Source organism: Pollachius pollachius (assembly GCF_949987615.1).
Source record: "Pollachius pollachius genome assembly, chromosome: 9".
Lineage (NCBI taxonomy): Eukaryota > Metazoa > Chordata > Actinopteri > Gadiformes > Gadidae > Pollachius > Pollachius pollachius.
The window spans coordinates 2,658,108-2,685,647 of record NC_136942.1 but is presented as its reverse complement, the minus strand read 5'-3'; the positions used below and the strand labels follow the sequence as shown (position 1 = coordinate 2,685,647).

The window sequence follows — 27,540 nt, the reverse complement described above, 5'->3', positions numbered from 1 at the left end:
GCTCTATATAGAACAGCTAGCTGAGCTATCAATGCCAACATAGCTCTATATAGAACAGCTAGCTGAGCTATCAATGCCCACATAGCTCTATATAGAGCAGCTAGCTGAGCTATCAATGCCAACATAGCTCTATATAGAACAGCTAGCTGAGCTATCAATGCCCACATAGCTCTATATAAAGCAGCTAGCTGAGCTATCAATGCCAACATAGCTCTATATAGAACAGCTAGCTGAGCTATCAATGCCCACATAGCTCTATATAGAGCAGCTAGCTGAGCTATCAATGCCAACATAGCTCTATATAGAACAGCTAGCTGAGCTATCAATGCCCACATAGCTCTATATAGAGCAGCTAGCTGAGCTATCAATGCCAACATAGCTCTATATAGAACAGCTAGCTGAGCTATCAATGCCCACATAGCTCTATATAGAGCAGCTAGCTGAGCTATCAATGCCCACATAGCTCTATATAGAGCAGCTAGCTGAGCTATCAATGCCAACATAGCTCTATATAGAACAGCTAGCTGAGCTATCAATGCCCACATAGCTCTATATAGAGCAGCTAGCTGAGCTATCAATGCCAACATAGCTCTATATAGAACAGCTAGCTGAGCTATCAATGCCCACATAGCTCTATATAGAGCAGCTAGCTGAGCTATCAATGCCAACATAGCTCTATATAGAACAGCTAGCTGAGCTATCAATGCCCACATAGCTCTATATAGAGCAGCTAGCTGAGCTATCAATGCCAACATAGCTCTATATAGAACAGCTAGCTGAGCTATCAATGCCCACATAGCTCTATATAGAGCAGCTAGCTGAGCTATCAATGCCAACATAGCTCTATATAGAACAGCTAGCTGAGCTATCAATGCCCACATAGCTCTATATAGAGCAGCTAGCTGAGCTATCAATGCCAACATAGCTCTATATAGAACAGCTAGCTGAGCTATCAATGCCCACATAGCTCTATATAGAGCAGCTAGCTGAGCTATCAATGCCAACATAGCTCTATATAGAACAGCTAGCTGAGCTATCAATGCCCACATAGCTCTATATAGAGCAGCTAGCTGAGCTATCAATGCCAACATAGCTCTATATAGAACAGCTAGCTGAGCTATCAATGCCCACATAGCTCTATATAGAGCAGCTAGCTGAGCTATCAATGCCCACATAGCTCTATATAGAGCAGCTAGCTGAGCTATCAATGCCAACATAGCTCTATATAGAACAGCTAGCTGAGCTATCAATGCCCACATAGCTCTATATAGAGCAGCTAGCTGAGCTATCAATGCCAACATAGCTCTATATAGAACAGCTAGCTGAGCTATCAATGCCAACATAGCTCTATATAGAACAGCTAGCTGAGCTATCAATGCCAACATAGCTCTATATAGAACAGCTAGCTGAGCTATCAATGCCCACATAGCTCTATATAGAGCAGCTAGCTGAGCTATCAATGCCAATATAGCTCTATATAGAACAGCTAGCTGAGCTATCAATGCCAACATAGCTCTATATTGAGCAGCTAGCTGAGCTATCACTGCCCACCACAGACATAGGCTCAAAGATGGACGGGATCCACATGTAACGCACCTTTCATCATAATGAAGATCAGTGTTTGAGTCAGTATGGTCACTATCGGTCGACGGTGTGCGGCTGCCGCTCCCCGCTGTCCTGTGCAGAGGGTGGTGGAACGGTTCCACCGGGACGCGGCCAAGGCGCCCAGGGAGGACGTGGCGGAGCGGGTGTTCCTGTTCGCTGAGGGGAGCGTCGAGGTGACCTTCCACCTGGAGGACGACCGCATCATCCCCGTCCGGAGGAGCTTCGTCAAACCCAGGGTGCTGCCGGACGGCCAAAGGGCGGAGAGCTGGAGGCCCGGCATGGTCACCAGCTACCAGGTAGAGAGACCCCGTACCCGGTGGCACCCAGTAAAGAGACCCCCGTACCCAGTAGAGAGACCCCGTACCCAGTGGCACCCAGTAAAGAGATCCCAGTGCCCAGTGGCACCCAGTAAAGAGACCCCCGTACCCAGTAGAGAGACCCCGTACCCAGTGGCGCCCAGTAAAGAGATCCCCGTACCCAGTGGCACCCAGTAAAGAGATCCCAATACCCAGTGGCACCCAGTAAAGAGATCCCCGTACCCAGTGGCACCCAGTAAAGGAGATCCCAGTGCCCAGTGGCACCCAGTAAAGAGATCCCAGTGCCCAGTGGCACCCAGTAAAGAGATCCCCGTACCCAGTGGCACCCAGTAAAGAGATCCCAGTACCCAGTGGTACCCAGTAAAGAGATCCCAGTAAAGAGACCCAGTACCCAGTGGTACCCAGTAAAGAGATCCAAGTAAAGAGACCCACCACGGAGAGACCGGCTACCAGGTAGAGAGAACGTGTGTGTGTGTGTGTGTGTGTGTGTGTGTGTGTGTGTGAGTGCATGCATGCATGTGTGTGCATGCATGTATGTTTGTGCTTGGTCCGCTTATATGTATGTGTGTGTGTGTGTGTGTGTGTGTGTGTGTGTGTGTGTGTGTGTGTGTGTGTGTGTGTGTGTGTGTGTGTGTGTGTGTGTGTGTGTGTGTGTGTGCGTGCGTGTGTGTGTGTGTGTGTGTGTTCAGGGGGACCCGCACGAAGACCCTCCAAAGAATGTGTATCTGTATGAGATGCTGACGGCCCTCATGGAGGAGGAGGAGAAAGTCGCTCTGCAGATCAAACACTCTGAGACTCAGGTGCCATCACGTTGTCATCCGTGTGTATGTCCTATGTGTGTGCGCTGTGTGTGTGTGTATGGTAGCATTAGCAATGGTACCAACAATCGATTCCTCATCACATTATGTTGTGCTATTGATATATTACAAGCACAGGTGTGCTTGTGTGTGTGTGTGTGTGTGTTTTTGTGTGTATGCGTGTGTGTGTGTGTGCAGGTGAGAGAGATCCTAGCCACCAGAGAAAGAGAGGAGAGAAACCCTGAGCTTCGAATCTCCATCTACGACACAGCTCGCAATGAGAAGGTCCAACGCTACAGAGAAGACATGGTGTGAAACGGACGCACACACACACACACATGCAAACACACACACACATTGATAGCTCAAATTTTAATGTAACGGTGTTGCATCCACAACCATGTATCGTAACTGTTATAAACAACAACAATGATTCCATCCAATAATAATAGTAATCGTCATCATCATAAATATTCTAATCATCCTAATCATCATATTCATCGTAATCATCATACGAAGGAGAAGGAGAACAACAACATCTTCCCCACAGTTGTTTGTGGTAAGTATCCTCGGTGAGTGAAAGCTCTCTCCACGCCGCGCCCGTAGATACGCGCCCAGGAGGAGAGCCAGAAGCAGGTCAAGAAGGAAATCGACCTCCTGGCCCCGTTCCTGGCCCGGCTGGGCGACCCACAGGTCCTGAGCCCCCAGCAGGCCGAGAGGGTGCTGGAGGACTGCCTGGCCAACCAGAGGATGAGGATGATCGAGCAGGACAAGATCCTCCAGGCCCGCTACGAGAAGGTACGGCTCACACAGACGCCACGGAAGTCATCGCATGACTCAATGCTCAGGTTTACTGCTCCAAAACATTGACGGCAACGGTATGCAGCGACGCAAAGCGATCTGCCGGAACAAAGCTCTGAGGTTTGTCCTTTGTCCCCTAGGAGACCCGGGCGCTTCAGCACGAACAGCAGCTGTACCAGATCAACCAGCTGAACATGAGTAAGGAGGAGGAGGAGCGCTACCACGCCTTCTGCTCTGAGACCGTCTTCAAGATAGGGGTCATCAAACAGCGCCAGTCGAGGTAAACGCACACACACACACACACACGCATCTTACAAAGATCATCGGAGTTTGACCAAATGAATGTCATAGAAGTCTGTGTGTGTGTGTGTGTGTGTCTGTGTGTCTGTGTGTGTGTGTGTGTGTGTGTGTGTGTGTGCAGACACAAGGAAATCACTCCCCAAAAGCACCTGGCCCTTAAAGAGAAGCTCATTCGGGACCCTCGATTGGCCCCTCACCTGTGATCCGATGAGGGGCTGGGGCCCGATGCGGGGATGGATACACTGGAAGCCCGAGACACAGAACCCCCAACGTTATGGAGAAAATGTTGAACAAAAATCACATGAAGAACCCTTGATTCAGAACCCTTGTACGTCTAATAAAGTAATAAAAGACAAGGAAATTAACTTTTTTTGCGGATTGGCAGGGTGAGACACCCAGGGATTGTGAATTGTGTTTTAATATTGAAATTAGTTCTTTGGATGAGATCAAATAAGCAGAATATTTCACATGCAACACATAAGACATGCACATGCCTTTTAATCAAAACGAAAAAGGGTTATTTACTCCTTCTGGGTGGTGACATTGTACATTTGCAAAATGAAAGCTGAAGAACAGATATGTATAGTAGTTGGAATTAGGAGAGTTTTAGGTCACTGACCTAAAACTCTTGTAACCAAAGGTCAGTGACCAAATTTCCAGAAGCTCAAAAAAAATATATATATATAAATATATATATACATATCAAAAAACGTAGTCAAGTCAACAACTAAGTAATGCATATTTAGACGTATATTAGACGATAAAGCTTCTATATATATATATATATATATATATATATATATATATATATATATATATATATATATATATATATATTCTTCTATGTATTTTAACTATATATAAAGCTACATATATATATAGCTACATATAAGTATGCATAGTTGTTGTGTATAATTGCACCTGATGTGGTTCATTTCATTTCCCCATGCCCCCTATACGTGGCGCTGCAGCGCCGTTACTCGCGCCTCCCTGGTGTCAAGAACCCTCTATTTTGTTAGCATAGCCGCTAGCTCACTACCCGGTGTTCTCCTGGCGCTACTTCTGACTCGCCGATCAACATGGTACAACTCGTGGGTTCTCTTCGAAAAGAGCTCGCCGAGTCCTTGTCCACCTGTCGGGTATTGGTGGTTGGGGCGGGAGGCATCGGTTGTGAACTCTTGAAGAACCTCGTCCTCACCGGCTTCAAGAACATTGAAGTGGTGGGTAACCTTTTGTGTTTTGTGGGCTAGCTAGCTAACGCGCCATGTCTTTGTGCGGAGCCCCAGTTGCAAGGAGGCCGTACGTTAAAACTCATCAGATGCTTAATCGGTTAATGGGTGTATTCCCCGACACATTCCAGAGATGGGCCGCTTGCATTTACCGATGTGCATCGTGTTGTGCGCCGCTTTAACACCCCGGTAGTAGTTTTCCTAAACACAATAGCTAGCTAGCTGGCCAATGGCAGACGTCAACACGGAATTAAGAACGGGATATTTAAATATTTCTCTCAACGAATCATGCGGTGCATAATTGGGTTTTACGGAGCATCACTCTGCTTATTCTTATTTATCCCATAACTTACTGGCACATACTGTTTACTGTTAGCATGTATTAACCCATTAATGCGAGGTGTTCTTATTTAAGTGTGCCCCGAAAATCGAATGTGCATGTATTTAATTTAAATCAGGGCCAAACTTTAATGCCTATTTTTGGTTATCCTACCGAATGTCTAAATTGTCATTTGTTTTCTATCTTGAAGATCGATTTGGACATTATTGATGTCAGCAACCTCAATCGGCAGTTCTTGTTTCAGAAGAAGCATGTTGGCAAGTCTAAAGCACAGGTATGCATCATTGTTAAAAACAAAATTGTAGTGTTTATCTTTTTTCTTTATTTGAAAGTATGTCTGTACTAGCAGAAAGAAGCATGAATTACAACCTTTCTAATCTATTTATGTTACAGGTGGCCAAAGAGAGCGTACTTCAGTTTTGTCCAACAGCAAACATCACTGCCTACCATGACAGTATCATGAAGTATGTCTTACTAAAATATTAACGTATCTGAAACGGAACAATCATTTGGGGTTTCCCATAACAAGTGGTGCACCCCATCTGTCTGTTTTGCAGCCCTGATTACAACGTGGAGTTTTTCCGGAACTTCATGCTGGTGATGAATGCTTTGGACAACCGAGGTAAGAGCTCTTCTCCGCAGCTCTAGCGGTTATCATCACGGCTCACCTGTGCGGCTAAAGATGTAGATGGGAGATGATAACATAGCCTCATCGACACTTGTCTCTTCCCAGCTGCCCGTAACCATGTGAACAGAATGTGTTTGGCGGCTGACATTCCTCTGATTGAGAGCGGTACCGCGGGTTACCTTGGCCAGGTCACAGTCATCAAGAAGGTAATACGTTGGTGTTGGGAGTTAGATAACACCTTTATGCCTTTCAGCCTTTAGTTAATGTAGTGAGCATATCTGCAGGTAGGACCATTTACAGGTTCTTACAAAGAAACCATTGTGACCCCTATGAAAATGACCACTCTTCAGCATTGCTAGGAGTTGTACCTTTTTGGTGCCTTTTCTGGTTTGCGTTTGTATGTTGTTTATTCAGTCCCTCCAGAAAAACGCGATGCGATCGCATAATTCAACGCATAATCAGCCTCAGCCATCAACGCAAAGTCTGCATATTCATGCGAGGGCCGCATTTTATCAAATATGCCGCACTTTCACCGCATAAATTGCCAATTTCAACAGAAAATATGCGGGGCTTGCATGATTTCATAATCCCCGCATTTTCGTTGCAAAAAAGTCACACATATCTTAGCAGAAAGCTGAAAAATGTTACGTTTACTTCACAAAAGAGCAGCCATTTCCTCGCAACAATCACAAAAAAAAGTGTCATTTTTCTGGAGGGACTGGTTGTTGAACCCTAATGTCACCTCAGGGACTCACGGAGTGCTACGAGTGCCAACCGAAGCCCACCCAGAAGACCTTCCCTGGCTGCACCATCAGGAACACTCCTTCTGAGCCCATCCATTGCATCGTCTGGGCCAAGTACCTCTTCAAGTAAGACCGCCGCCTTTCTGGGTTCATATTTGGAGACGAGTATGTCTGGAAAGCCTTCCTTATCAATCGGTTGGACGGTAAACATGGCCGTAACAAATGCAGTTTGCAAATACCACGCTTTTTCCTTAAACTGTAGTTGATCGCGTTAACAATCAAATTCTTCAATCAAATTCAAGTTCGTACAAATGAACACTGGCTCTACATGCGTTCGGTAGAACCTTGTCCCGACCCCATTTCTTTAACTTGTGTCCTGTTCCTGTGGCGACCGCAGTCAGCTCTTCGGAGAGGAGGACGCGGACCAGGAAGTGTCTCCCGACACGGCCGACCCCGAGGCGTCGTGTGAGTCCACCGTGAGCTGCTAGGTCTACGTGCAGTCTACCCCGGGTTCTCGGCACCGCCCGCCACCCTGCCCTCCCAGTCAGGCCGGTAATCCGGGACCACCCGTCTCTCTGTGTCCCCTCCCTCCAGGGAACCCTGCGGAGACGGAGGCTCGGGCCATGGCCTCGGAGACGGACGGGGACGTCAAGCGGATCTCCACCAAGGAGTGGGCTCGGTCCACGGGCTACGACCCCGCCAAACTCTTCAACAAGGTGAGAGAGAGACGTGTCTCCCCCCCCCCCCCCCCCCCCCCCCCCCCCCCCCCGCAAGGGAAAGTGATCTGAACAAAAGGAGACAAGGCACCCCAGTTATTCATCTTTTATACTTTTATACATTTATTTTTTTGCGAAACATTTCGGGCCCTTTTGTCTCCAGCTCTTTAAAGATGACATCATGTACCTGCTGACCATGGACAAGTTATGGAAGAAGAGGAAAGCCCCCCTCCCCCTGGACTGGCATCAGCTGGAAAGCCAAGGTAGCTGCTGACCATTGCTAGTGTTTAGCTGCTGTGGTGATGAGCCCGGTTTGGCTTTTCAGTCAAACACGGCACCATGGTCCAGATGTGTTTAGCATTGGGGGTTAGTGAAGCGTCAGACCGTAGGTCTTCCCTCGCCGGGTATGGGAAGCAGATTGGTTTGGAATCTGTTAGTCTCCCCAGATGGTTTAGTCCAACTCAATCTGTTAGTCTCCCCACATGGTTTATTCCAACTCAATCTGTTGGTCTCCCCACATGGTTTAGTCCAACTCACTCTGTTAGTCTCCCCACATGGTTTAGTCCAACTCACTCTGTTAGTCTCCCCACATGGTTTATTCCAACTCAATCTGTTAGTCTCCCCACAGGGTTTAGTCAAACTCACTGTTAGTCTCCACACATGGTTTAGTCCAACTCAATCTGTTAGTCTCCCCACATGGTTTAGTCCAACTCAATCTGTTAGTCTCCCCACATGGTTTAGTCCAACTCAATCTGTTGGTCTCCCCACAGGGTATAGTCAAACTCACTCTGTTAGTCTCCCCACATGGTTTAGTCCAACTCAATCTGTTGGTCTCCCCACAGGGTATAGTCAAACTCACTCTGTTAGTCTCCCCACATGGTTTAGTCCAACTCAATCTGTTGGTCTCCCCACATGGTTTAGTCCAACTCAATCTGTTGGTCTCCCCACAGGGTATAGTCAAACTCACTCTGTTAGTCTCCCCACATGGTTTAGTCCAACTCAATCTGTTGGTCTCCCCACAGGGTATAGTCAAACTCACTCTGTCAGTCTCCCCACATGGTTTAGTCCAACTCAATCTGTTAGTCTCCCCACATGGTTTAGTCCAACTCAATCTGTTAGTCTCCCCACATGGTTTAGTCCAACTCAATCTGTTGGTCTCCCCACAGGGTATAGTCAAACTCACTCTGTCAGTCTCCCCACATGGTTTAGTCCAACTCAATCTGTTGGTCTCCCCACATGGTTTAGTCCAACTCAATCTGTTAGTCTCCCCACATGGTTTAGTCCAACTCAATCTGTTGGTCTCCCCACAGGGTATAGTCAAACTCACTCTGTCAGTCTCCCCACAGGGTATAGGCAAACTCATTTTGTGGTCACAGGTAGACCGGTTGGACAGGTTACGTGCCGTTGAAATGCATTGCCGCTGAATGTTGTTTTTGCTTTTCCAACGTGTGTGCGTGTGCCCGTCTCCCCAGGGTGCCCCCAGGGTGACGCCAAGGCCGTGGGTCTGAAGGACCAACAGGTGCTGGGCGTGTGGGGCTACTGCCAGCTGTTCCAGCACAGCATTGAGACTCTGCGCTCCGAGCTGCAGGACAAGGGAGACGGAGCAGAGCTGGTCTGGGACAAGGTGAGCTGCTTTTGCACATCAGCATGTGGCACAGAACAAGTGATGTGCTGCACTTCCATGTTCTATGATTTCGTTATTTATTGTCAACTTATCCAGTCGTTATCGATCGATCTTCAAACTAATTTATGAAAAATGGAACGGATTAAAATTAGGGATGGGACAGAATATCACATTATTCGTTCCCGGGGGTCAAAGTCGTTTTTTTTTTTTTAACATTTGGACCGTTAACATTTTTTTCCCATTCAAATAAACAAGAATTAACGGACGGAACTAATGTTGGACACCTCGAAGGGCATTATCCCGTTTATACCATGGTCACTTGCCAAAGAAAATAAATTAAGACCATTCATTTATATTTTCATGCGTTTTACAATCCAAATATAAAGTTTTTCACAAGCATAACTTTGTTTCCTTGGCAACGCCTGACGGTTTGACTAATTCCTGGAACAATCATTACCCTCCAGTAAGGTTCCTATGCAACGGAAACGTTGTTCACTCCAGTAAATAGGACAGACCTTAGCTTCGACTTGGCAATGGGAGGTATTCTAGTCCGCTCAGCTATGAGCCAGAGAGCTAACGTTATGCATTGTACTTATTTATAATTCAAAATTCGTCCCAGCCTTTATACCATAGATACTCTAAGGTCTATGACATATAAACACATTTTCTGATTACAGTTTAATTCATTTTTCACACTTAACCAGCTCTCGTTTTGAGTTATTTGAGTTATTCACATCCCTAATTTAATATGGCAATGTATGGTTAAATGAATCACAATAAAACAATGAATGGATCGTCTTTATGAAGACACTTTTATTTGCTTCAACACACAAATAGTCTGCCCTCAAAAGCCTGGGGCCTAAACCTTCTTCCCTTCCTCCATCTTGCCGTTGCCAGGACGACGCGCCAGCCCTGGACTTTGTCACGGCGGCGGCCAACCTGCGCATGCACATCTTCAGCATGACCATGAAGAGCCGCTTCGACATCAAGTGTAAGACGGCTTCTCCGTACCTCGTTAGGTCCACTGGAGGCCTGGGGGTGCACCGGTAGCGTGGTCTGTTCTGGTAGAAGGTTATGATAACGTAAACGCACCGTACTGTAAATGAGAGTGGCTGCCAACCCAATCTGCTCTCTTAAGGGTCGAACCCCTAAGACCCATTTCATTTAATTGTGTTGTTTGAGGGTTCCTTTGTAGCCAGCCTAAAGCTTCTCATTTCTAATCAGCAGAACCCCCCCATGGTAACGGCAGGGGGTCTCACTGTGTGTGTGTGTGTGTGTGTGTGTGTGTGTGTGTGTGTGGTTCAGCTAAGTCAGGTTACAGCAGGTGTTCTCTATGTTCCCGTGTGTGTGGTTCAGCCATGGCAAGTTGGTCTCACTATGTTCCCGTGTGTGTGTGTGTGGTTCAGCGATGGCAGGTAACATAATCCCTGCCATAGCCACCACCAACGCCATCATCGCCGGCCTCATCGTCATGGAGGGCCTCAAGGTGGTCTCCGGGGAGCTGGAGGCCTGCCGCACTGTGAGTATCACACGTCCTCCCGTGTGCACGTGACGCCAGGGCCTTGTGACGCCAGGGCCTTGGGTTCTGTGGTCTGTGGGATGATCACGCTGGCCCTGACACCTGTCTGGCACCCATGTCTCCGAGCTGTGGCTACTGGTTAAAGTGGCGGTGTTGGTTGAGTTAAGCTGATGAGTTGTGTCATTACACTAGATATGACACACGATCACACGAGGATGTGTCACAGGAGGTATTCACAAGAGACCTACTTTTTGCGTGAGCTGTCATGAGAAATATTGGCCATTTCAATCTAGTGTCAGGCGATTCTCTGGAGATGGTCTCCTGTACAGTGAACCGTTCTACTGTTGTTAATGAGTCGTTCTAAGTACTTAACTTAACCTTTTACTGTTGTTAATGAGTCGTTCTAAGTACTAAACTTAACATTTTACTGTTCTTAATGAGTCGTTCTAAGTACTAAACTTAACTTACCATTTTACTGTTGTTAATGAGTCATTCTAAGTACTTAACTTAACCTTTTACTGTTGTTAATGAGTCGTTCTAAGTACTAAACTTAACTTAGCATTTTATTGTTGCTAATGAGTCGTTCTAAGTACTTAACTTAACCTTTTACTGTTGTTAATGAGTCGTTCTAAGTACTAAACTTAACATTTTACTGTTCTTAATGAGTCGTTCTAAATACTAAACTTAACTTACCATTTTACTGTTGCTAATGAGTTGTTCTAAGTGCTAAACTTAACTTAACATTTTACTGTTCTAAATGAGTCGTTCTAAGTACTTAACTTAAGTTAACATTTTACAGTTGCTATTGAGTCGTTCTAAGTACTAAACATAACGTTCCATTTTACTGTTAATGAGTTGTTCTAATGTCTCCCTCCCAGATCTTCCTCAACAAGCATCCCAACCTGCGGAAGAAGCTGCTGGTTCCGTGCATCCTGGACCCACCCTGTGCCAACTGCTACGTCTGCGCCAGCCGGCCCGAGGTCACTGTCAAACTCAACGTCCTCAAGACCACCGTCCTCGCTCTGCAAGACCGGGTAAACACCACCACCGTCCCCTCACTGAAACACCATCCATATAACGAGCGATGTTATGGGTAGAGCAAATCCACAAACTCATTGTCAAACATTAATGTTCCCGCTGAGACAGTGAGTGTCGCCCTTCAGTCAATACTGCTGAAAAAGTTTCAGACGTAGAGCTTTTGATCGGTATCATCTTATTTTCGAATGCTGCGCTTCCTGACCCTTTATATTTGTCTGTTTTAGATTCTCAAGGAGAGGTTTGGGATGGTGGCTCCAGACGTTAACATAGAAGACGGCAAAGGAACCATCTTAATCTCCTCAGAGGAGGGAGAGACTGATGGTAAGGAGCAAGGCGAGAGTGTCTCTTAAAGCCCTGAAGCATGGGACAATCAAGGGAATGGGAAGCCCACGTGGGCTTTGGGTACGGAGGGTACTTGAGAGGCTGAATAGGGGAGAGAGCGGGAGACTAATCGACCTTCTGGTAACAACAGTTGTGCTGCTGCGGTTTTATTTCACCGCAGAGGGTTTCAGAAAGGTTTCTGCGGTAGGTTTTGAAGTTGACATGTTATGTTTATCCAACAAGTAAACATAGTATATGAGTTCCTGAAGTTGTGTTTTTGGAGTTGTTCGCTAGAACAAAAAATAAAATGTACTCCTGGAGCTCCGCCGGTCTTCTGCCGGAGCTCCGGCAGCTCAGGCGGAGCTCCTTCCAGGCAGTCACAGGGCAAACTGACAAATTAGACATCTGTTTTTGGATTGAATCTCCCTTCTTCTGAAATGTGCGAACATCTCCGCCCGCCCAGCGCTCGTCCGCAAAATCGTATTAATGCTCTGATTGGAGGGAGATGGGGAAGTGGGTGTTAGAAATCAAATGCATATTTGAAAAAAAGAATCATGTACAGACTTATTTCAAAGCTTGCATGTGTGTAGGAGCGCCAGAGACCCAAAGCAACACCCCAAATCCCACAAAGTGATGTTTTCATAATATGTCCCCTTTTATTGAGGATAAAAGTATTACTTGCATGTTTTTATGTTGTTGGAGTTATTGAAAGTAATTAAATTAAGGTTGAGATGACGTAGTGACTGTTTCCCTCTCCCTGCTTTGATGTACTTCATTCACCTTCTTTCTGTTTTCCACAGCCAACAACGGCAAGTTTCTGTCTGACTTTGGCATCCGCAACGGCAGCCGCCTCCAATCGGATGACTTCCTCCAAGACTACACACTCCTCATCAATGTCCTGCATGCGTACGTATCTTCAGCCAGATGCTAAAGCCTCACACTGACACGGATACCTGTTGTGACATGATGCAACCACGCTTTGACCTCTTCACTAAACTCGGCCTATAATGAACATAAACCGCCCCGGTGTAAATGCCTTCAAAAATGTTTTTCTTCTTTTGTCTTTAAGTACTTTTGATCTTAAGTGTGTGTGTGTGTGTGTGTGTGTGTGTGTGTGTGTGTGTGTGTGTGTGTGTGTGTGTGTGTGTGTGTGTGTGTGTGTGTGCTGGCCCTGCAGCGAGGACCTAGAGAAGGATGTTGAGTTTGAAGTGGTGGGCGACGCCCCGGATAAAGCCCCGCCTCCTCCCAGTACCCAGGAGGATGCCAACAGTATCGCCAACGGCAACAAGGACTCCGCCCAGCCGTCCACCTCCAACGGTCGGTAGAGAAGGGAACCGTTTATTAGGCTGCGCCCACGGCCATTATGAACCCGAGCTGAGACTGGAGGGACTGGTTTGGTACAGCAGGGTGTGACGCGCATCACTGCTGCTCTTGAAGCCGCACTGAGGCCAGTGCCGTGTTCCAATAGCCATACTGCCATGGGTACACTTAAACCTAGTACACTATCCGCACTCACTAAGTGCGCTGATTTTCAGATGTCAGCGTTGTTCCAAATCGTATACTCCGTGGTGCACTGACCGGGAATTACGATTGCGATTGCCGCCGCAGCTCCTCTCCCGCAATAACCATCCCGCCTTGAACGGTGAACTCTTTACGCCTAGCAGCTATAAAAAGCTATAAAAACTACAAAATGACTATTAATGCAGGCTATGTGGAAAATGCGGCGACGTTGGCTCAGCCTGGCTCCGCCCTCTTCCGCTACATAGCTAAGATGGCTGCCGTTGAGTACGAAAAGTGTACATCGATCCACACTTTGCGGTTTGACCGTCTTGAGTACACCATCCAGGTCATTTCAGTACACTTATTTTTGCCCCTATCTGAATTGGAACGCCCTACGTACTCAAACTAAGTATAGGAAGTATGGATAGTATGGATATTGGAACACAGCATGCACGGCATGCAACCCCTTAAGGTCACCTTCAAGTGGACTGTCGGGGCGTCCGTTCTAATCCAATGTTGTCAGTATAAACTCATTTCAGATGTTTAATCTCCTGGGCCCTTTTAACGTCTCCTGAGGAAGAGAAAAGTCCTACCTTCCGAAATGTGTCTTAAGTTGTAAAGTACGCTGTCGTGAAGGATTCCTTGATGATATTCATCCTCTGAATGTCTCCTATGCCCTTCAGCTCCTGCGGAGGTCGACGACGTCATGATTGTCGAGTCTGAAGGGGAGGAGGAGGAGGAGGAGGAGGCATCGTCCTCTAGTGCTGCTGCCGGGCCAACCAGTGGCACCAAGAGGAAGCACCTTGACGACGAGACCGGAGAGGCCTCTGTCAAGCGGCCGCGGACAAACCAATCGCACAAAGCAGCGGATGCAGATGACGACGACGACGATGACATCATTGCTCTGGACTAGGCCGTATTTTTGAGCTTTTTTTCACCACAAGAATCCGACCAATTTCCAATGGACAATTTCTGAATCTTTTATTTTATTTGAGTCCCCCGCCATGACGCGCGTATTCATTCTGTTCAATCTCTCTTACAGTGGTTGTATATAGTCTATGTACAAAAGAAGGAAAAAACAACAATTGCAACACGTTACCCTTTTTTCTGTTCTGTGTGCTGTAATTCTTACTTTCTGGTCCCAGACTGATACAATTTTGTTTTGTTTTGTATTTTTATAAACATAGTTTTTCTCATGCTACATAAGTCACAATGTTTTCTGTGCTATGGTAAGGTACACAAATAAAATTCTCAACATTTCCCCCTTTGTTTGATGCTATTTTTTTCACACATTATTTCTTGGTGCAACCATGGATATGCAATACAAGTTAAATCATGCTGTCTCATAAGCAGCTTGTGACTGATTCAGACTATAAATTCATTGATTAAACTCAAAAAAACGAATAATGTATTTAATCATGTAACGTGATGCATGATACCTGTATGATTCTGTGACCATTCGTTCAGGTGGATGAAGGTCAAGGAATTAGGGCAGCTTTGTAAATATTACAAACCTAACGCACGTGAGAGGTTAACTACGCACTGGAGATGACAAAGTTCACTGGTTTTATTAGAGCAAAAGCCATGAAGTCGTTTACTCGAAATGTGACGTATCGTCCTACTTCCTTATCGATGTTTACAAACGCAGATGGGATGACAGAAAAACCTTCACAATATTTTTTTTATCCGTGTTTAGTCGGTTGTTTTACGAAGGTTAATCAAAAAATGCGTAAGTCGAGTTTGACCATGTATTTAATTGTTCGTATATTTGAATACAAGGTAAGGCCAACGAGTTCAAAACAATAAGGGTTGTGTATAGGGGCAGCGCGTGCACGGAGCACATGAAAGTATTGTGCTTACATCATCACTAACGCCCCTCCAAGTAAAACGCTGATTGGTTCTTCACGTGGCGACCCCTACTCCACATTACATCCGCATTGTACGCAAACAACACAGGGTAAATCTTTCCCAGCGTTGTTCAGCGGCTGTGTGCGTGGTAAGGGCGCACCGTATCATTCGGAAAGTGTTTGCACAGCCAAGGTCAACTCGTTGCCGGGTCCAAATTGTTTAACTTATCGAGGACCATTTTACATTCTGCGGCCATGTTTTAAATGATCCATGACATCTATCGCTTTGGAAGCAGAAGCCAGCCCCGTTCGTCCGCCTCCAATCAGATGATAGCAGGGACGAGCTAGGAGACTGTTATTGTTTTACTGGGCTGGATCAAAGTTGTGGAGGGTGGAGGGTTGCTTCGAAGGCAGGTGAACACGCAGAAGACTTGAACGCGCAGACAGTTGGGCACTCTTTCTTATTTGCAAAGCTCGCCTTCAAAGCGTTTTCTTGGCTCGAACAACATGGTGACCCTCTCATCAATACTACGACCCGTCGGCCGGCTGCTGCATCGACAGCTATCCAGACAAGGCAAGGGTCAGCGGCTGGTCCCAGTGAGAAGATGTAACCTCACCGCATGCTCCAGCAAATATGTGCTTTCACACAGTGAGTACTGTTTAGACCTTGTACTAGTTATGAAATAGCACCACTTGTGCATCACTGTTGTTATCTGCTTTAACTAGTAGTCCATCATCAAACGCTGAAAGTAAAAGGCAATATGGCTCCCATGCGTGCACAGACAAATGGTTCATCTTAACAACTTAAAAAAACGATCGTTTCTTAAACAACCTGTTTTTGTTTTGTGATGGGGGTGCAAGGTGATACTCGGAAATAATTTAGCGTATGTTTCATGTTACTGGATAGAGACCATGAGCCCTCAAAATGATGCAAAACGAATCGCATCACATTAAGTGAGGATTTACGTTAACGTGATGAAAAATAAACATGACTTTGCATCCTACATCTGAAGTGTTCAGTTGTTCGAAATCCAAACGGATGATTGTCCATTCTCTCTTCAAGATCCTCATCATGTGTGCTCAGGCAGGAAGAATTTAACAAAAAGTGGGTTTAATACAGAACCATTGACAATGGCAAAAGGTTATTTCCTCATGTTTTGACAAAAACGCAGACACGCCCGTCAGACATGTTCCACCTTGTCTTAACCACACCCTTGACAACAATAAAAATACACACACACACACACACACACACACACACACACACACACACACACACACACAACATTTTATGCTGCCATCTTAACGATGGGCATGTGGAACCAATTAAGTACAAAGGCGTTATGCAAGTTCTGTCTGGAACAATAAAAACAGCGTGGTTATGTATACCTCTAACTAGTCTGCTACTCTTTACGTGTTCTTTTACAAATGTTTTATTGAGTGACTGGAGAGACAGCGGGGAGAACTCTGCTGGTAAACGACCAAAGGAAAACCTGCCCTGCCCGTTGGAGGATGCAGGCTCCCCTCTCTCCAAACCCAAATGACTCCGTTCTGAAGCCGCAGAGTGTATGGCTTCACCTGGGAGATTAGGATTAAAGAAACATTAAAGAAGGACATTAGGAAGTAGAACAAGCATTTCAAAAGAACCTCACATGGGCCTGGTGCCGTGATCTAATAGCACACACATGCAAATCGAGTTACACACACACACACACACACACACACACACACACACACACACACACACACACACACACACACACACGATGCCACCAACAAACAATGGTGGCATTGTCAGCCAAAGCCGTAGTGTGTGTGGGGTTGTGTTCCATCCACTCACTATCAGCCATGGAGACGTGGGTGCGTCTCGTGAAGCTTTGCACGGTTTGCGGTCGCAGCCTGCATCACTTTGGTGGGTGTTAGGGTAGTTGGGCACCCCTACTCCAAATGCACTCAGTGTCGCTGCTATGCCAGCAGTGTGACCACTTTTTTTCATTTTCCGCCAATTGAGAAAGAAAACAAGATTATTTTCCAGAAAGCTCCTTCTTTGATAAGGACAAATGCAATTATAATTCTAACCCTTCAACAAATTATTTGGGCAGGCTGTTGAAACAATTTACATGAGGCTAGATTTATTATATTTCATCACTAAACTACAGATAAAAGTAATCTGTAATTCATGATTTTTATTTTCTTCGACACGTCTAGTTTATTTGTAGAGCCCTTTATCACAGTCACCGTCTCAAAGGTGACTGTGGAGAATGTGTAGAACGTAATCGCTCACTTCAGGCAGCTATACATGCCTTCTGGGCGTGTTGCCATGTATGCACAGGCTCACTCTGGCCAACCAAATTGGGCACCAACCTTTTATGTACTTTTTGTACAAAGTGACGGCAGCTGCAACTCGTGAAAACATCCGTTTGTTAATTGTTCCACTTGCATTAGATTATCCCAAAACCTTGGTCGCCACACGGGAGACTCTCCAGGGCTGTTCCCACAAAGCCGCCGTGCATGCTATGCATTTCTGTGTGGGTGTGTTTGTGTGTGTGCGAGGTTCTGAAAGCCGCTAATGTGTTAGGTTGTTCTAACACATTGCCATGCAGCATAATAGTCTATGCCACTCGATTGAGATAGTGATCGGGTTGTCTTCCAGTCAGACCTGTTCAGTTAGGTAGATGCATGTCAGACGACGTAATGGAGCCTTTCTTTTTGCCGGTGCATAATAAAAGGAAGTGAAGAGAAACCGGCCTTGGTTAATGTTTTCTTTTCTCAAGAGTTGACAGGATTAGCTGGTTTGTTTTCTGCGGCAGCATTGAAATGGAAGCCTTGTGTTTTGCGAACACAGGGTCGTGCACACTTGACCTCGGAATCAAAGCACGGAAAATCGGTTCCCAAGTGGACCACACTGACCTACTTTTATAGATCTGTTTTTTTTATAATGCCGCAGGGTTCTGTTTTTAAAGTGAAACGGTTGAAGGAGAAGGCAGGGATGTTATTGGAGGGGCGGGATCGCCGCTGACCGGTCACGGTCTGGGCGGATTGTTATGACCCGGCACCATTCCGGCCCCCCCCCCCCCCCTGCTGGCTGCACTGGTAGAGGAGGAGGAGGAGGAGGAGGTGGAGAAGGCAGAGAGGGAGGAGGGTGGGCTGGACATTCCGTGTGTCACTCTTTGCACAGCCTGCCCACATTTCTGCCTTTCTGTATTTTCCTCTTAGGAAAGAGAAGGAGGAGGTGATAGGAGGAAGTTAAGATTGCTCACTCGTTCCTTTTCTGCCATTTCTCTGAGACCTGGGTTTGAGGAAAGGAAGGCGGGCACAGCTGGGCTACGACTTGCGCTTCAGTCATTTTTTGACCGTCTATACTAGTTATAAACTTGGGTATAAAATATATATAAACAATTGTTATCCTTTAAAATGGACTGCTTTAGGAAGATGCAGGAAGCGGGAGGGCACTGCATGAAAAGTAGGTGTCAGCATTCTTCTTCTTTTGCTGCTTCTCTTATCATTCTCCTTTTGTTGTCTTCTCTAACTCTCCCTCTCTCTCTCTCTCTCTCTCTCTCCCCCCCCCTCTCTCTCCACAGTGCATCCAATGTGGCAGGAGCCCTTGGCCATCCCGGGAGGTGACCGCCAGTCCCCTATTGACATTGTGGTTCGGAAGAGCCTGTTTGACCCCCATCTGAAGCCCTTGGTCCCCGCGTACGACCCCCAGACCTGCCAGCAGATCTGGAACAACGGATACTCCTTCCTGGTGGAGTACGACGACACCACCGACAAGTCCAGTAAGAGATGCTGCTTCTATAAACGAACCGGCTGAGTCAGTGTGGGCCTGATAAACAAGGAGCGTTCTAGACACAGATGCTTCTGGCGTGGGGCCAGCAGCGAGTTTCTTGGAATCTTTCCATGAACTTCTTTGTTGTAGCCATGGGAAATCTTGCACTTCTTTTATTGATGCGTACATTTTTTCCATTTTAAATGTGATTGTATTTGTACTTATTTTGGATGACTAAGGATGAAAATACTTCATTCTAACAAAGGTCAACCCACCCTTCACAAACTGCAGGGTTCGCGATAAGGACAATAAAGATCTAGTGGATCCAGCAGCGTGAGCTGCCACGTGGAATCGATGACTTGTGGTCACATGACCGTCAACATGTCATGTGACTCTGACCACAAACCGTACACACTATTGTAGGGGCTTAGGCAGTTTATGGGGCAAGAGTAAATTATTGGGTTGTGCTTCAGTACTCCTCAATGAGCTAAAATAGGAAAGTGAAAAAAGGAAAGGCATCGAAATATCCTTTTTATGACATAATCAAAGGCTGTTCTAAAAAGTCTACTAATCTTTAAACCCAAAGCGGTACTAAAGTATCTGGGGAAGTGTGTTAAGTTGTATTTTGCAGTAAATCAACCAAAGTGGTGCCTAAAGTAATGCAGTACTGACTCAACAGTCTTCTATCACACCTCATATGTCACTGATGTTGAGTTACTAGACCTTCATAATAATCAGAGTAAACTGTTTATGGGGCGATTTATTAGCCCTTGTAAATGGGCTATCACTGATATTGTTGGGCTACTGGTTTTATGTTGTGCTCAACTAACTAGGTCAGTGTTTCATCCTGGAGCCCCGGCATATGCATTAGCTTCGATGTAACTCTGCGTATATCATCGATCAATAAGATCAGACAAGTTATAAGTAGGCCCATCTCTTGATTGGACGGCCTTATTATAGACACAAATACCTTCTTTTTTAATGTGTTGCATGTGGGCATTGGATTTATTGATTGCTGTCTGGATGTTAGAATAATTACAACAAATATGACCAACAATTATTCTAAATATATATATATATATAAAGTATTTGGATGTGAACAGTTTCAAATCCAAATGGACTAATATCAGGTTATAACGACATCTGGAAAACAAAAGGAAAAAAAACAAGTCCGAAATCAATTAAATTGAAGTGGGCTCCAAAATCAATCAATGTTTCTCCAACTTGTGTCTCTGGTCCAGCATTGAAAGGGGGTCCCCTGGAAGACCAGTTCCGCCTCTGTCAGTTCCACTTCCACTGGGGCGAGAGCAACGCCTGGGGTTCCGAGCACACGGTGGACAGGAAGCTGTTCCCTGCAGAGGTACGTGATGCCCCGGTCTGGCCCTGCTGAGGGCAGCACAGGGAACGCAATCGTACCAAGAGGGAGGTTTCATTATTGATCATCACTTGGGTGTTGTGTATCACTGCATTGAATTCTGAGGTTTGTTCGATCTCTTTTCCCGGTATTTTTCCAGTACATTCCCCAAAAACACAACAATTTAATAACATTTAATTATTAACCCGTCATGGTGGATGATTTACCCAAAGGGTTCCAACTTCAACTGTGCTTTTATTGACACTTAAATGACGCGTGCGTGTGCGTGTGCGTGTGTGTGTGTGTGTGTGTGTCAGGTTACACCATCGATAGTCTGCACTGTGCTGTTCAGGTTTCAATGCGTCATGTGTCCTGGATGCGCCAGATAGCCACTATATGTATGCTCAGGCTTCTTCACACCTGCCTTAATGCTCTTGGGAAACAGAACCGAGCAAAAAAACATACACCTGGAGTAGATAGATAGATAGATAGATAGATAGATAGATAGATAGATAGATAGATTATACATCTACTATTGTAAAATTGTACCACTCTTTTTTCTTTTTTTTTTGTACCACTCTTTGCGTACATGAATATATTTGCTGTTTGCACTGATCAGCTGTCAAACAGGACGTGTGTTTTAGAATTATAGTTAAACTTCAAAGAGATTTAAAAGCTGTGTAAACGCATTACTAGTGCTTAGGCACACACTTGTGTGTGTACTCTTATGTCCAGGAAACTCAATCATCCAACCAAATGTAACTCAAACATTATTAATCCGACTTGATGGAGGATTTACCCCAAAGAGTTTCTAACTAAGGGCTGTAAATAAAACAAAATAACAAAAAAATACTAAATTACCAGTTCCACTTGGATGAACAGTCAAAGCAGAGTTTCTTAAGGCCCAAAGACTGCTGGCTGTTTACATCTATTTGTATTTATTTATGTTGATGTATATAATATTATATGTGATTCATATGTTCCCAGCTCCACATTGTCCACTGGAACACAGAGAAGTATGATCTGTTTGAAGAGGCTGTCATGGAGGAAAACGGGTTGGCTGTTATCGGCGTCTTCCTCAAGGTACTCACTCACTCACTCACTCACTCACTCACTCACTCACTCACTCACTCAGAAGCACTCACTCACTCACTCACTCAAAAGTGCGCAGACCTACACACTCAAAAGCATACACACGCATAGACACACAAAAACACAGGGATATCCCCGTTGTGGGACAAGATGCCTCGGATGTGTGCGTGTGAACATGATCGGCCCGTGGTGCATGATGTTGGGCGACCCTGAAACAGCTCACCTCTCCTCCATGTTGTAGATCGGAAAGAGACACGAAGGACTGCAGAAACTAGTCGACGCTCTGCCCGCTGTCAGACACAAGGTTGGCACACACACACACACACACACACACACACACACACACACACACACACACACACACACACACACACACACACACACACACACACACACACAGATCCAGCCCTCCAATCGTTTGTTTTGTTCTTGGGGTCGGAGGGGGGTTTGTTTTGTTCGCTGACTCAGCAGTCCGTCAGCTAAGTGCACTGGGACAGACTGTGGAGTTCTTTGGAGATCAGAGACCGTGATAACAGCATTATCATAGGATCAGGAAGGAACACGTTTTAATGTGTTTTTTAAATTGAACAACAACAGAAGACTTCATGCCAGCTCTCAGGGGGGGGGTAGAATAAAGACACCCTGCAGACCAGTGTCAATACCTCGTTCTATTAAGATGGTGCAATATTGAACGGTTAAGATATGTGTGTTTGGTCTTGATAACAGGTCCGTCTGGATTGTTGTAATGAGTTGTTGGACTCCGCTTTAAAGAGATAACAATAGCTGTTGCGTGTTCGGGACACCATGCTGGACATGTTTACCGAGACCCATCAGGCAGCCCTTTATGTTTCACATATGGAGGTTGACAAGAAAGCCTGTGTCATGGAGATTTGTACATTTATTTACACAAGCTGCTTAGAGGTTAGACATTGGATTTAATTAAAGTGTGTGTGTGTTCGTGTGTTCGTGTGTTCGTGTTCGTGTTGGTTCGTTCTGTCCCCAGGACAGCACGGTGGATTTCGAACGGTTCGACCCGGCCTGTCTGCTGCCTAGCAACATCAACGACTATTGGACCTACCACGGCTCCCTGACCACGCCCCCGCTGACGGAGGCCGTCACCTGGATCGTCATGAAGCAGCACATCGAAGTCAGCCACGACCAGGTAGCCTGCGGGACTGTTTTGAGCTGGCTGTTTCTTTACCAAAGCCGCCGGCTCTGGTTGTATCAGCGCACAAGTGGAGTATGTGGTGAACTACTTGGGGAGTCACCTTTTCTTTGTGCTGTCTGAAATGTAAATAATCTGGTTCATAGTGCACTACTTTATACCCATAATGCACCATGACATAGCCACTTTCTCCTTCTCCTCACCCAGGAGTCTTGGGCCCTGGGGTCATTTGGCTAGCGTAGCGGTTCCACACAATATCAATGATCAATGGTGGTTACTATGGATTAAATCTTAATTGTTGAAATTGAATATGTTATTAAGAATCTATTTGCTAATGTTCTAGACGCTAGTGTACCATGTGATTGGCCACGCCACATCAGAGGACTGTTTGTGGTGTACGGTCAGAATAAGTGATTCTATGTCTGATTCACAACGGGACTATCCAACCAAATGGGAAAGGGTAAATAAGTACACACCACAGTTTTGTGTTTCAAGAGACAGATTTAAAAGGTTTGGGCAAATCCTAAACCTTTGCTGTTGGGGATCAGCCGTGAACTGTTGTGCCCACAAACTCCTCTTCAGTACAGGCTGTCCACTCCGGCCTGAAGCCGGTTCTGTTTCCTAATTGGCTGCTGGGCGGGCGGCTTTGACCACATGCCTGCTAACCGACATTCCCATCCCTGCTGCGGCCCAGAGCGAGACCTCTGGCTCTTGTTCTCTCCGGCGCTTTCCGCATTCTCTGGCTCAATCTATGCTTTCTCCAACCTCGCCCCCCCCCCGTAGCTGGCGGTGTTCCGGAGCCTTCTGTTTACGTCTGCTGAAGAGGAGGTGCAGAAGGGGATGGTCAACAACTTCCGCGTGCAGCAGCCGCTGCGAGGCCGCTCCATCCGCTCCTCCTTCTCACCCTTCCTGACCGGGGAGGAGCCCGCCCTCTGACCTGGGAAGAGCCCGCCCTCTGACCTGGGAAGAGCCCGCCCTCTGACCTGGGAAGAGCCCGCCCTCTGACCTGGGAAGAGCCCACCCTCTGACCTGGGAAGAGCCCGCCCTCTGACCTGGGAACAGCCCGCCTTCTGACCTGGGAACAGCCCGCCCACTGACAGGCTGCACTCACCCAAACAGTCACCCAGAGAAGCCCCCCCCCCCCCCCATACACACAGACACTCTATGATGCTACACTTTGACAGACTTCCGGACAGATCTTTGGCCAATGCACACTGATACACTGATACACACACACACACACATCACTGTACAAGTGCCGTTGTCTTCGTCCTGTGATGGACCTTGGCCAGCAGCCCTGAGGGGAGAGGCACCAGCAGTGAAGCGTTGGGGGCTGGATCAGGTTGGAGACCTGGAGTATCGGTAGCAAGGTCCTATTTGAGACTGCTGTAGTGAAGAGGGTTTTAAGGATCTAGGGTTTTATTGTTTTCTGCTGGTTTTAAAAATATATACGAGTATAAATGCAGACTCTCATAGTCTGTATAGCACATGAACTCAAAAAATAACATATATATATATACATATATATGTATATATGTGTGTTTTTTTGTATATGTGCAAGTTTTATTTGAGTTTTGTTTTCCCTTACTAATCAAAGAATGGCTGGGTGTTTTTAATATGGGTAAAATCGATTCTTAATGCATTCTAGGTTTGATAGGAGACTGATTAATTCATTTGATTTGAAGATTTGTTTTAAACAGGAACCGGATAGCGTCATCTGCTGGTCACAGTCACCACTGCAGGTTGCGTCCTAAATTCGGGAATGTAATTCTAAAACATTATTGAAAGCAATTTCATGCTGCTACCTGTTTACTATACAATGCCCAAGAGATTTTAAACTGATAAACTGATAGGAAAGTTTGGGTTTCCCTACAGAGATAGTTATTCTGACGTTTTAAAAACAGCATTTAAGCAATTGTGATGGTTGTTTCGTCGTGTGATCTTTTTATTTTTTTATTTGTCGCGTAGTGCTTGTTTTGAATCATAGAATGTTTTAATTAAATTTTTAGCTGTTACAAAGAGATTTTAGGAATGTCTACATACTCCTCTTTGAGGATATCATGTGTTTGTGTGTCTGCATTAAACCAGATGGGTTATGTTAACCATGTTACTATGCACACAAGCACGTGAGGTTAATGTAACGCCGTCAAGCCTGACAGCGGTTTAGAGGATGGAAGGGAACCAGTTTATATCTTGATGTGTGTTCAGAATGTTGCTGACTACCGTTCAATTTACAGTGTTTTTCTTGTGTGACTTACACTGTGCAAGGCTCAACAAAACATGCCCCCCACCCCCATGCATACACACACAGACCCCCAGTGAAGGAGGTCACAAAAGTAATAATAAAAGTGATCGCACTGTTTTTGCATCACGCCATGGGCAATTTTCAGGGATTGCTAGGATATTTGTGCAATAAAAGTTTTGCAGCATGCTATCTGACTTCTACAGCCAAGTCTTCAGCCTCTGGAGTACTTAACCCAGTAGCACTGCCCTGACCACAGCCCAGAGTTTGACGTTTGGAACTAGCTTTAATAATGCAGAGATGCTGTTGAAACCTGGCTGGCACATAGCCTACTGCTGTCCAGGATACTGGAACACTGCCTTTAACCAGGGGAACATGGCCAATCTTAACGTATGATACTCTATTCCTTTTCTACCACCCTTTTCTCCCCTGCACTGTTGCCCCACAGGGGTGTTGTGTGATCATTTTTTCTGTTTTGTCGTTTGTCCCTGGTGTCATGGTTAACGGTGTATAGTTGAAAATGGGTGATGTTTGACTTGCCACCCAACAGATAACAGAGAACTGAGTACTTTCACTTGCAGTGGGTGTCGGTTCAACTGTAACGAACACAACCTTTCTTTAGTGTGGCTTGGTCTTCGATATAATCAATCAGAAATGTACAACCCTGGTCACTTTCTATGCAGTTTACTTGTGTCCTGGGGGTCTTTAGAGGGGTCTGTCCAGCCCTGAGGCACAAGGAGGCAGCGGCATCCTGGTCATTGATCTCTAGCTTCAGCAGAGGGGAGGGGGGCCGGCCACTAGTCTAACAATAGCGCCACGCTCAGGCCCCCCCTTGTGTAATACTGGATCTCCATATAAAAAGAGGAACCTCTCAACCCTGTGTGGTCATGCTTAACAGATAGAATGGCGCCAAGAGTCCCAGTGCTAACGGTGGTTCAATGCTGACGCTTCGGAAGGGCGGGGCCATTCTGGAGGGGCCCTGAAAGGGGGTTGTTCTGGGTTAGGTTTGAGGTGGTGGCACTAACGTTTTTGTCGGATGGGCCACTACTATTAATGTGTATAATATTCAATAGTCACGTTGATATGCAACAATACACTTACAGACACTATTGCACCCGTACTTTTCATGGGTCGTTTCTGCAATCCTACATAACCATTAACTGCCTTAACATTTATAATGTTTTTGCTGCCATTACTTTCTTCTTTTTTTCTATCATCAGAGCCTCTATGCATCAGAAGTGTAATTTTTTTTTTAAAACCTCCATTAGAGCTGACATTGGCCAGTTGTTATTTCACTGACATGTTTTTTTTTTGGATTACTTGTTTTCCAACCGCCCCTCCGGCTCCGGGTGTGTCCCGTCTCATGGCCATCAACATGCGTCGCTGTGTGTATACAGTGCACCTTTTCTGTGTGTAGTACAAACGTTGTGTGTTTGTTCAATGGGCCGCCTCCATTCCTACCCCACAGGGTTCTAAGGGCCCTCTCCCGCCCCATTGGCCCCCGCTGCACCTGGGCCCCTTCTGATTGGCTGGCCCCAGCTGTACGTCCAGAGTTGTCCAGCTGGCCTCGTGCAGACGTACGGAGCGTATTTTGCACGTATGTCGTTTCCTGAGGAACGTGGAACAGTGACTCAGTGTAAGATGTTGTGCTCATGCCTTGTACAGTGTAGAGTTACAGACAAATAAAGGTATCGTTGATTCAGATGTTATACTGATTTTTTTCACCTTTCTTTTTTGTATTCTTAATTGTACCGTTCTATTATTATGAAACCAAAGACTCTGAGGCAAACACCAGCAGGGCTCAGTGTTGACATACTTTCTTTCATTGAAAATAGCAATCCTGTAACAAGCTCAGTGGGGTCTTGCATTTAAAGCAAATAAGCTTTTCATGAAGAAAGGCCCTTAAAGGTTAACACAATCAGTTGGAGACCATCCATTTGCTTTTACTGAGTTTAGGTTGGATACACCCCATATATGATGATACAAGAAGGCTCATCCTAAATGTATGGGGTGGTTTGGTTTGCTGACTAATGGTGAAAAGAAATTGCAAACGATGTGCATATTTTACCACAAAACACATTATTGTGTAACTAAAGTGACTGAAAATGATGACTGGCGTTGTAAATGTTCCTCCCATAAATAGCATAAGAGCATAAGTTTGGTGTTGTCATAATTTTCAGTCAGTTTCAAACTAATGTCACAACTTTCACAAACTGATTCTGGTGGCTCATTTGACAAGAGATGATTTCTTAAGAGGGGATCAGGTTGTCGATTCCACCTGATCTGCTTTCGTGGAAAACTAGACACTCAACCCAATACTTTTCTGACCCAAGGCTAGCACAATATTGTTTGCTGCAGAAGAACATTCTCTCTCTCTCATCCCCTCTCACTTTCATTCTCACACTCACTCACATTGATGGTCAGAGCCCATCCTTCTAAATAATACTTCATACATTATTGTCCTTTTGCTGCACCAAGTCATCCAGTCAAGTGACAAAATTACCAACATGGTCGGGAAGAAGACATTTGTCTAAAAGCCAAAGCCCAGCTCAATCATCTCTATTCCCTGCAGACTTCCATATCTGACCGTCTT

General features: G+C 45.7%; 3 protein-coding genes across 4 annotated transcripts in view; all 3 read left to right on the top strand.

The window, feature by feature from the left end:
* ccdc135 (coiled-coil domain containing 135) overlaps positions 1-4,072 on the top strand; it is a 14,018-nt gene extending 9,946 nt beyond the window's left edge. Inside the window, exons 13-18 of the mRNA XM_079743965.1 lie at positions 1,686-1,901; positions 2,612-2,722; positions 2,918-3,028; positions 3,326-3,517; positions 3,661-3,800; positions 3,942-4,072. Of these exons, the coding sequence (XP_079600091.1) occupies positions 1,686-1,901; positions 2,612-2,722; positions 2,918-3,028; positions 3,326-3,517; positions 3,661-3,800; positions 3,942-4,023 (852 nt within the window). The 3' untranslated portion in view covers positions 4,024-4,072. The remainder of the gene's footprint in view (positions 1-1,685; positions 1,902-2,611; positions 2,723-2,917; positions 3,029-3,325; positions 3,518-3,660; positions 3,801-3,941) is intronic.
* Positions 4,073-4,866: 794 nt separating this feature from the next.
* uba2 (ubiquitin-like modifier activating enzyme 2) lies at positions 4,867-14,738 on the top strand. The gene is made up of 17 exons (XM_079743347.1): positions 4,867-5,040; positions 5,580-5,663; positions 5,783-5,853; positions 5,947-6,011; positions 6,123-6,223; positions 6,765-6,886; positions 7,158-7,225; positions 7,355-7,476; positions 7,640-7,739; positions 8,949-9,100; positions 9,998-10,091; positions 10,507-10,619; positions 11,498-11,653; positions 11,882-11,978; positions 12,779-12,884; positions 13,156-13,295; positions 14,162-14,738. Exons 1-17 carry the CDS (start codon positions 4,900-4,902, stop codon positions 14,389-14,391), a joined length of 1,962 nt encoding a protein of 653 aa, XP_079599473.1. The 5' UTR covers positions 4,867-4,899; the 3' UTR covers positions 14,392-14,738.
* Positions 14,739-15,515: 777 nt separating this feature from the next.
* On the top strand, positions 15,516-26,651 carry ca5a (carbonic anhydrase Va). Of its 2 annotated transcripts, none has more exons than XM_079742712.1 (7): positions 15,516-15,974; positions 18,907-19,104; positions 20,336-20,454; positions 21,436-21,531; positions 21,782-21,844; positions 22,544-22,702; positions 23,489-26,651. In XM_079742712.1, exons 1-7 carry the CDS (start codon positions 15,833-15,835, stop codon positions 23,639-23,641), a joined length of 930 nt encoding a protein of 309 aa, XP_079598838.1. In that variant the 5' UTR covers positions 15,516-15,832; the 3' UTR covers positions 23,642-26,651. The 2 variants fall into 2 exon arrangements, with proteins under 2 accessions (XP_079598838.1, XP_079598839.1); XM_079742713.1 differs by lacking the exon at positions 15,516-15,974 and adding an exon at positions 18,608-18,788.
* The last annotated feature ends 889 nt before the right edge of the window (positions 26,652-27,540 follow it).